The sequence below is a fragment of the Aulonocara stuartgranti genome (genome assembly GCF_965226115.1).
Source record: "Aulonocara stuartgranti genome assembly, chromosome: 22".
Lineage (NCBI taxonomy): Eukaryota > Metazoa > Chordata > Actinopteri > Cichliformes > Cichlidae > Aulonocara > Aulonocara stuartgranti.
In genome coordinates, this window is record NC_138957.1 from 32,447,354 (window position 1) to 32,458,511 (window position 11,158).

The window sequence follows — 11,158 nt, forward strand, 5'->3', positions numbered from 1 at the left end:
AACCTATAATGTTTGGGGAGAAACATGGGATGGAGGATGGAGGATGGAGAACGATGAACAGAGAATGCAGAGAGACACAGAGATACACCGAGTTACACAGACGAACTGATGACGAGCATAGGTAGACACACACTATGATTACACACAAGGTAATCAGGAAATGACACACAGCTGAACCTAATGGGCATGACAAGACACAGACCTTCAAAGTAAAACAGGAAAACGCAAACTGTTTTACAAACACAAACTCAGGGACATGAACGGAGCACCGGGGGAGGGACAAAGCTAGGAATAGCAAAACACTAAGAATCAAAACCCTAAGAACTAACAAAGACACATCTAGAAATCAAAGATTAATGATACAAAACAGAAAACACTGGGTCACCGACCCAGGACTATGACATGTTTAGAGTTATTTATCATGTTTTTCTCCGCTGCATTATTCCATATATCTTGCTTGATATATCTGATGTCTTCAGTTTGTATCTAAAATTCAATTCAACTCAGTTGTATTTATACAGGGAGTGCAGAATTATTAGGCAAATGAGTATTTTGTCCACATCATCCTCTTCATGCACGTTGTCTTACTCCAAGCTGTATAGGCTCGAAAGCCTACTACCAATTAAGCATATTAGGTGATGTGCATCTCTGTAATGAGAAGGGGTGTGGTCTAATGACATCAACACCCTATATCAGGTGTGCATAATTATTAGGCAACGTCCTTTCCTTTGGCAAAATGGGTCAAAAGAAGGACTTGACAGGCTCAGAAAAGTCAAAAATAGTGAGATATCTTGCAGAGGGATGCAGCAGTCTCAAAATTGCAAAGCTTCTGAAGCGTGATCATCGAACAATCAAGCGTTTCATTCAAAATAGTCAACAGGGTCGCAAGAAGCGTGTGGAAAAACCAAGGCGCAAAATAACTGCCCATGAACTGAGAAAAGTCAAGCGTGCAGCTGCCAAGATGCCACTTGCCACCAGTTTGGCCATATTTCAGAGCTGCAACATCACTGGAGTGCCCAAAAGCACAAGGTGTGCAATACTCAGAGACATGGCCAAGGTAAAAAAGGCTGAAAGACGACCACCACTGAACAAGACACACAAGCTGAAACGTCAAGACTGGGCCAAGAAATATCTCAAGACTGATTTTTCTAAGGTTTTATGGACTGATGAAATGAGAGTGAGTCTTGATGGGCCAGATGGATGGGCCCGTGGCTGGATTGGTAAAGGGCAGAGAGCTCCAGTCCGACTCAGACGCCAGCAAGGTGGAGGTGGAGTACTGGTTTGGGCTGGTATCATCAAAGATGAGCTTGTGGGGCCTTTTCGGGTTGAGGATGGAGTCAAGCTCAACTCCCAGTCCTACTGCCAGTTTCTGGAAGACACCTTCTTCAAGCAGTGGTACAGGAAGAAGTCTGCATCCTTCAAGAAAAACATGATTTCCATGCAGGACAATGCTCCATCACACGCGTCCAAGTACTCCACAGCGTTGCTGGCAAGAAAGGGTATAAAAGAAGAAAAACTAATGACATGGCCTCCTTGTTCACCTGATCTGAACCCCATTGAGAACCTGTGGTCCATCATCAAATGTGAGATTTACAAGGAGGGAAAACAGTACACCTCTCTGAACAGTGTCTGGGAGGCTGTGGTTGCTGCTGCACGCAATGTTGATGGTGAACAGATCAAAACACTGACAGAATCCATGGATGGCAGGCTTTTGAGTGTCCTTGCAAAGAAAGGTGGCTATATTGGTCGCTGATTTGTTTTTGTTTTGTTTTTGAATGTCAGAAATGTATATTTGTGAATGTGGAGATGTTATATTGGTTTCACTGGTAAAAATAAATAATTGAAATGGGTATATATTTGTTTTTTGTTAAGTTGCCTAATAATTATGCACAGTAATAGTCACCTGCACACACAGATATCCCCCTAAAATAGCTAAAACTAAAAACAAACTAAAAACTACTTCCAAAAACATTCAGCTTTGATATTAATGAGTTTTTTGGGTTCATTGAGAACATGGTTGTTGTTCAATAATAAAATTATTCCTCAAAAATACAACTTGCCTAATAATTCTGCACTCCCTGTATAGCGCCAAATCACAACAACAGTTGCCTCAAGGCGCTTTATATTGTACAGTATATATATATATATATATATATATATATATATATATATATATATATACTGTACAATATAAAGCCTAATCTTGAAAGTAGAGATAGTGTCTGTCTCCCGAATCCAAACTGGAAGCTGGTTCCACAGAAGAGGGGCCTGAAAACTGAAAGCTCTGCCTCCCATTCTACTTTTAAATACTCTAGGAACAACAAGTAGGCCTGCAGAGCGAGAGCGAAGTGCTCTAATAGGGTGACATGGTACTACAAGGTCATTAACAGCCAAGAAGTGTGGCGGAGCCCGATTGGGACCTTTGGGTCTTTAGGTTTTGTTTTGAATCATTCTCTTCCCTGATCAGGGTATTTTTATGCTGTAAATAAAGTGTATTTGGTGAATAGACACATAGCTCAATACATGAGTGGGGCCAAGACAGGAATAACCAGTAACACCAGCGGAGAACACCAGTTCCTGCTAGGTAGAGCAGTCACTCGAGACTGTAGACTAGACTGACCAACCTGTAGACTGCCTAAGTGGACTACAAGAAAGCCTATGACAGTGGCTCACACATTGATCCTGGAATTCCTGGAACTGTACAAGATCATCAGAACCCTAAGAGCCTTCAATAGCACCTTAGTGGAGCTGATGTGGCATTGGTACTGTTGAGTGGAGAGCATAGTGTATATGAATAGTGTATATGAATGTTGCATAAAAAGAAATCGAAAGTGTGAAGGGGTGAATGAAGCATGTTGTATAAAACGCTTTGACTGCTCAGGTAGAGTAAAACTCACAATCAGTTCATTTAGGGAAGAATCATAATTTAGGTAAAACTACACCATTTGTGACAATCATAATATCAATCTGACTTTGAATTACACATTTAATGACACAAAAAATGTTATGCATGCAGTTTGCATCCTTTAAATTCACATTGGCATTAAAAGATCTTGGACTTGTGTAACCTGCCTGCCTTCATTTTAGACTAATAGCAACAACTTCCACAAAAATCCCCCAAAACACAAATGTGTGTCCTCATAATTCTATCATTAAGTTGTTCATCCAAAGTAGCTCCATTTAAACAGTCTAATTTCAGTGCAGGTTTCGAGTTTGATGCTATAATTATAAGAAATAAAACATATTAAATTATCTATTTGCATAAGTACTTGTAACTCAGTTGCCTGAAACCTGCAGTATATAGGGGATGTAGTTTTACTAAATAATAATGTTTAACATTTTTGCAGTTTTTTTTCTTTTTCTTATTAACCAAGCTGACTTTTGCAACTCAATTGAAGCAGCAGAAGTAGTATTTATATAAAAATAAATCTGTCTAAAGTATCTGAAACCAGAGTTTGTGTCCTGTCTTGTGTCCTTGTTATGCTTTCAGGTGGAATCCAGTGTGCATGCCATGGTAAAAACAGAGAGACTGTTGGAGGCACACAGTCGGTTTAATGTTTAATTTTTTTCTGACTCAGACAACTTCGCCCCAGCCTAACAGAAAACAGAACTTGAACAAGTCACGCAACCACTTGCAGTTGTTTTTGTCTGTTGTTTTTCTTGTTTTAGTGAATGTGAAAATGGAAAAAAAGATGAAGTGTGTGCTTATATTACTCCTCTGTTCTCCTGCTGCATCTCCAGGTAAGATATTTTATTCAAAGTTTATTTAAGTTTTTATTTAAAAATATTTCTCTTGACTTACAGCAAATTGCATTGTAAGAGATTTGGTCTTTTAGTTTTGCTATGAGCTGTCGCCATTTTACGCCTGACATGGACTACTAACAACACCTAACTCGTCAAAAAGACACAGGGAGATATTTAAGCATATAGAAGAGAAATTTTAGATCAGCAGCTGTGGCTATGCTTTTACAGATCTTTTGTTCAAAGTATCCTCTCTTGTGACATCCTTGTGTTTTTCACAAACTGGACTGTAGCTGAAAGGAAAGCACTACAGAGTGTTACAGAACATTATACACACAGTTAAGTTATTTAAAAAATATTAACTTATTCTAAAAGCAGGTTACTTGATCTTTTATTTTCTATTTTATCCTTTTAACTTACACAATGTGGTGAAAATGTTTCTTTTCTTTTATGTGTTCATTACATGTTTTAGCAATATCACTTTTGGGTCATTTAAAAGGTGCACATATGAAAGAGCATTCAGCTTTAACTTCATTGCACACACACCCTGTTGAATGGCCATTCTCTCACTCAAGATTGAGATTTAAAGGTGTTAATTTAATTAATTAAAATGATGAATCTGAACCAAGTTTTAGTTTTTATTTAACCTTCTTAAATGGTACAGAAATTATATAATACAAATGTCATCTGATTTTGTCCTGCCAATTTTACAGTAAAACACTCCCTGAAGTTTTTCTCCACTGAAACCTCTGGAGTCCAGAGTATCCCAGAGTTTGTGGCTGGTGCACTTGTTGATGAAGTTAAGATAGGTGACTTCAACAGTGTAAGAGGAGCAGAGCTAAAGAAAGACTGGATTAAATTCTTTGAGGATCATCCTCAGCACCTGGAGTGGTATAGTTTACAATCTAATGACAGTCATCACTTCTTTAAGGCTACAATTAAGACTTTGAGGCAACGTTTGAACCAAACTGAAGGTACTGATTTGTTTCACTTGTTACTTTTCTAATGTTGATTTGTCCCAAAGGTGCAGTTTCACTATGCTGTGCTGACATTGTACTGCTTTACCACAGTTACTGTTACTTTCTCTCTTTTCAGGTGTTCATATCATCCAGAGGATGAATGGCTGTGAGTGGAATAATGAGACTGGTGAGATTAATGGGTTCAATCTGTACAGTTATGATGGAGAAGACCTTCTAGCATTGGACCTGCAGACACTGACATGGATCACTCCAAAACCACAGGCTGTCCTCACCAAACTGAGATGGGATGCTCAAAAAACTCGATTAGAATTAAACAAAAACTTTTTAGGTCATCGGTGCCCTGAGTTTTTAAAGGAGTATTTGCAGTATGGCAGGAGCTTTCTGCAGACAGCAGGTAGGATTACACAATCTGATGAAACATAATAGAATAGAAAGTTAATATGGATTTCTTGCATTAAAAGTAAAATAAAATTCAAAAAAGAATGTGACAACTGCCAATCTCTCTCCAGTTCTTCCCTCAGTGTCTCTCCTCCAGAAGACTCCCTCCTCTCCAATCAGCTGCCACGCTACAGGTTTCTATCCTGACAGAGGTTTGATGTTCTGGAGGAAAGATGGAGAGGAGCTTCATGAAGGTGTAGATGCCGGAGAGATCCTCCCCAACAATGATGGGACCTTCCAGTTGAGTGTTGATTTGAAACTTTCATCAGTCACACCTGAAGATTGGCAGAGGTACGACTGTGTGTTTCAGCTCTCTGGTGTGAACGAGGACATGATCACCAAACTGGACAAAACAGCGATCAGGACCAACTGGAGTAAGACTGGATCCTGCAGGGTTTGAAAACTGAGTTTGATATTATGAAGTTGTTAACTAAACAGTTTAGTTGTCAAATTTAATTCCATTCTTATTGATCAATAAAGACAAGTCTTTACAAGTGTAGCATAAGTCTGGCGTAAAAATGGCATCTCAAACTGGGTTAAAGTAATGAAGTACCATTTGCATTATGGTGTATCACTACTTTAGAGTGCACAAGGCGCGTAACTAATGCTTAAGTAATGAAGTTTTGATGGCTTTGTGTGACATTTAGCGATGTTAGACTCATCAACTATCGGGTCCTTGATTTTCTCTCCACTTATTCTTTAGTAACTGCACACATTTTGGTTCAGTATTATAAGTGTTGTCATATTTTGTTCAACAGAAAAGCCTACTGACATGGGAACCTTCATCGCAGCTGCAGTGATTGTTCTAGCTTTCACCATCATCACAGCTGTGACATTTTTGACCTACATAAATAAAAAATGTGAGAAATCTAAAGTTTAGTTCAAGTTCATGTCAAGTAAAATGATTATAGGGCAGTAGAAGGATGAGGTGAGAAGGAAATAAAGTAAAAAGGAAATTGACACAAAATTACAACAGATATGGTTGATTTTAGTTTGTTTCAGCTAAATGTTCTACATCCTGTAAGTAATGTAGAACATTTATTAGAGATATAATATGCATTATTTAATTGTAAAACAAAGTACAGACTTGTTCTTTTTTGTTTCACATGATCTGATCACTTGAACAGCCCTGATCTCCCTCTCACTTTCATAGCTGGGAAGCAAAGGCCATGTATTCAATAATCACTAGAAATTACACCCTTGAAAAGGCTAAAATATGTGTAAACTGTATGCTTTTGATCTTCCAGCTCTTGACGATGGCTCTGAGCAGTCTGAGAGACTAAATCCACAAAGCTGAGTGTCCTAAGAAGTTCTTCACTCCGCTCTCTGTATGACTTTCCTCCAGCTGCTGCTGTCGCCTCAGTGTTTCAAATACATATGTTAAAAACACCAGTGAATCAATTAGGCACAGGTAATGATCACATTCTGCTGCACTTGTTGTAAATTAGTGCATGGTCAGACATCTGTATGCAGCTCCTGTGTGTACATTTCATGCATTTGTGATTTTATTTTGCTTCAGTATGTAGTCATAGTATCGATGCAGCAGTATCACAAGTCTTCTACAAAGCAAAACTAACTTTATTGATAGATATGTATCTGATGATGACTGTTTGGTAGAACTGAAGTGTGTAATTTTATTGAGAAATTGGAATCGTACAAAGCATGTGGTATTTTCCAAATGACACTAAAATATCTGAAGGATGACAGCAACAGACTCTCATTTGGAAATGAAATTTTGTCATTTTATTATTTCATTATAAAGTTGTATGAAAATTCTCCAGATTGAAGATGCACTGAATCGCATGACCCCCTATGAACAAAGACTTGGCAACAGTTGGTTGAAACATTACAATTAGATTTTGTTCCTATTAATTTTATATATTTATTTGTGTTTCTTTTATTTTAATTCTAAATTTTATTTTGATTAAAAATAGTTCATATACTTTTTATTTCGGTTAAGTAAACAATGTTGCTTCAGATGTGAGCTCTGCTTTGATGCTCTAATAAAAATGTTCTCTGATGTTTTTTTTTTTGTTGTATTTTTTAAATCTTCAGAATTTGAACATTTCTATCTATCACTGATTTAAATGGATTCATAGTTTTCTCACTCTGAATGTTGTAAATTGCCTTCTGGCTTTGGGAGCATACAGATTCCTGATATTGTCAAGGTTCTGGGTCTTGGACTGAGTTTATTTTGTTTGAGTATTTCTGTGCTATTATGATTTAAGTTTCACTAGTCAGTCCTGAATTTATTCTTGTTATTGCTGCAAAGTTTTCCTGTGATCTCAGTTTAATTTCTTGTTTTTGAGGTTTCCTTTGTGTCGTTGTCCTGTGTCCCTCGCTTTCTCTCGGTCTGTGGGTGTGTATGTCCTTGCGTCTTGTTTCCCTTTTCTATTTAATGTTGCCTCCCTTGTGTTTCCATGTTACCCCTGTCTCTCGTGTGTATTTATGTATGTTCTTCACAGCCCGTTTTGCATCTCTCCTTCTTTCTCCAGCTCTCTCTCTTTCCCTCCATGACTTGTCTCCCTTCCCTCTTTGTGTTTCCTTCCTCTGTCTCCCCAGTCAATCCTCTTCTAATGTTCCTGCCTGTGTCTTGCTGTGTGTTTTATTTTGACAGTCTCTCGTTTTGTGTTCATTGTGTTTAGTTTTGTTTCCCCTGGTTCGTTATGTCTGTTCGTCCCAGCTTTGTTCCCATGTGTTTCTACTTCCCTCGTCACCCCTCTGTGTTTTAAGTGCGTGAGTTTTCCTTTGTTCATTGTCAGGTTATGTTATTTATGTGTCATGTTCAGGTAATCGTGTTTAAGTGGTTCATATCCAGGGTTCATGTTGTCATGTCATGATATTCCAGTGTTTAGTCCAGTTAGTTTAGCCTTAGTTTCCTCTTGCCTTTTGCTTTGTATTGCTCACCAGTTTTTGAATAAACAGCTTATCCTCACTTAAGTCAAGTTTCGTTTCCACGGGTTCATTAATTCCATAGAATTACTTCCATAGACGGTGACAGAGAGTACATAGCACTAAGAGATTTAAACCTCTTATATTAAAGTATTCTGTGAATGCAGCTTTTGTGGTACTTCATGTTTTTGAGTTGTAAACAGGAGACAGATAAGATATGATAACTCTTTATTGTCATTGCACACTCATACATAGTACAATACTACAATAAAATGGGAAAACTGTCCCACATTGGCACTATGTACAACACAACACAACACAGTAACTTAACTTAACAATAAAATTAATAATACGTGTATGTGATCCTTTGCCATTACTGCTGCTAAACTGTCAAACAGTTCATAGCTACCTCATGAGTGTTTCATATACAGGTCCTTCTCAAAAAAATTAGCATATTGTGATACAGTTCATTATTTTCTGCAAGGTACTGATAAACATTAGACTTTCATATATTTTAGATTCATTACACACAACTGAAGTAGTTCAAGCCTTTCATTGTTTTAAGAAAACGCTGCACAACAAGAAGAGGTGACCGGACCCTGAGGAAGATTGTGGAGAAGGACCGATTCCAGACCTTGGGGGACCTGCGGAAGCAGTGGACTGAGTCTGGAGTAGAAACATCCAGAGCCACCGTGTACAGGCGTGTGCCGGAAATGGGCTACAGGTGCCGCATTCCCCAGGTCAAGCCACTTTTGAACCAGAAACAGCGGCAGAAGCTTCTGACCTGGGCTACAGAGAAGCAGCACTGGACTGTTGCTCAGTGGTCCAAAGTACTTTTTTCGGATGAAAGCAACTTTTGTATGTCATTCGGAAATCAAGGTGCCAGAGTCTGGAGGAAGACTGGGGAGAGGGAAATGCCAAAATGCCTGAAGTCCAGTGTCAAGTACCCACAGTCAGTGATGGTCTGGGGTGCCATGTCAGCTGCTGGTGTTGGTCCACTGTGTTTAATCAAGGGCAGGGTCAATGCAGCTAGCTATCAGGAGATTTTGGAGCATTTCATGCTTCCATCTGCTGAAAAGCTTTATGGAGATGAAGATTTCATTTTTCAGCACGACCTGGCACCTGCTCACAGTGCCAAAACCACTGGTAAATGGTTTACTGACCATGGTATTACTGTGCTCAATTGGCCTGCCAACTCTCCTGACCTGAACCCCATAGAGAATCTGTGGGATATTGTGAAGAGAAAGTTGAGAGATGCAAGACCCAACACGTACACCAAATTTGACAAAATTTATGTAAAGCCCCATTGATTACGACAACGATTAGGCACTATCTGAACATTATTTGACCAGTAATTTTCTTTATTAAAACCTGTGTCTCAAATAGGTTAACTTTAATGCAAATACACACAAATAATATCAGAAATTGCAGAAAGTTCATATTTAATGTAAAGTGAATTTGAGTGAATTTGAGTGAGATTCAGGATCCATCTGATCTGCTGAGCTGTTGTCATAGAGGTTTCTCAATACCACAAAAAAATAATAATAATAATAAAAAAATAAAAAATCTAATTTAGTGGAAATATATACACTGCTCAAAAAATAAAGGGGACAACTAAACAACACAATATAACTCCAAGTCAGTCACTTCTGTGAAATCAAACTGCCCACTTAGGAAGCAACACTGACAATCAACTTCACATGCTGTTGTGCAAATGGAATAGAAAAAAGGTGGAAATTATAGGCAAGTATCAAGACTTCCTCAATAAAGGAGTGGTTCTGCAGGTAGTGACCACAGACCACTCTCTGTACCGATGCTTTCTGCCTGATGTTTTGGTCACCTTTAAATGCTGGCGGTGATTTCACTCTAGTGGTAGCATGAGATGGAGTCTACAACCCACACAAGTGGCTCAGGTAGCGCAGCTCATCCAGGATGGCACATCAATGTGAGCTGTGGCAAGGTTTGCTGTGTCTGTCAGTGTAGTGTCCAGAGCATGGAGGCGCTAGCAGGAGACAGGCCAGTGCATCAGGAGATGTGGAGGAAGTCGTAGGAGGGCAACAACCCTGTGCTCTTCACAGATGAAAGCAGGTTCACACTGAGCACATGTGAGAGAAGTGACAGAGTCTGGAGACGCCGTGGAGAACGTTCTGCTGCCTGCGACATCCTCCAGCATGACCAGTTTGGCAGTGGGTCAGTAATGGTGTGGGGTGGCATTTCTTGTCTAGCAATTTCTTTAGTGTCCTTTTCTCTGCAACTGTCACCAAAGTGTCCAGCTTCATGTCGACCACAGAGCCAGCCTTCCTGATCAGTTTTTCCAGCCTGGATGAGTCCTTCTTTGCTGTGCTGCTCTCCCAGCACACCAGAGCATAGAAAAGTACTCCAGCAACCACCGACTGGTAAAGCATCCTCAGGAGCTTCCTGCAGATGTTAAAAGACCTCAGCCTCCTGAGGAAGTACAGTCGGCTTTGGGCTTTTTTATACAGGTGCTCTGTGTTGCATGACAAGGTTCTATAACAAAGGAGGCAAATTATTACACGATGTTACCCTGTCAGACCAGGGGTGCCGCTAATGAGGCTGGTAAGAGAGAGGGGAGAAGAAGAAAGCAGGTGAGAGAAAAGATGGAGTGCCGCTGTAAAGCCTGAAATAAAGTGCTGAACCCAGACGTCGCCTAAAGACCTAATTACAAACTTAACAAATTGGCGACGAGGATGAGTGCTTCAGTACCGAGCCCACTGCCCTTTTTGCAACATGTGGGTGAGCCGCCGATACTACGGAGCCCCGCAGGGGACATGGGAGAAAAAAAAATTAAGACGGACTTTTGCGATATCTTGCAAAAGTTGCATTCCAACAATGGTGGCAGCTACTTAGTTGTAATATTACTCTTTCTGGGTCACAAAATACACTTTTAAGCTATTTTGAGGCGTGAATGTAGTTGTGTAAACGTCAGATATCTGCTCGGTTTACAAGACATCACATATTTGCAAAAGTGCTCCGACGTTTTCGGAGATCTGACACCCACCATCTCGAAGCTAACGGGAGGTCGAGACCTACTACAGCCGGGCCACTTTTGAGAGTTTTGTTTGCTGATTTTACAGCTTATATCATCT

The 11,158-nt window shown here is 39.6% G+C and overlaps 1 protein-coding gene across 1 annotated transcript; it reads left to right on the forward strand.

Moving 5' to 3' along the window:
- Window positions 1-3,550: 3,550 nt before the first annotated feature.
- On the forward strand, window positions 3,551-5,862 carry LOC309699227 (major histocompatibility complex class I-related gene protein-like). Its single transcript, XM_082522174.1, has 4 exons — window positions 3,551-3,741; window positions 4,455-4,715; window positions 4,837-5,115; window positions 5,231-5,862. Exons 1-4 carry the CDS (start codon window positions 3,555-3,557, stop codon window positions 5,557-5,559), a joined length of 1,056 nt encoding a protein of 351 aa, XP_082378300.1. The 5' UTR covers window positions 3,551-3,554; the 3' UTR covers window positions 5,560-5,862.
- The last annotated feature ends 5,296 nt before the right edge of the window (window positions 5,863-11,158 follow it).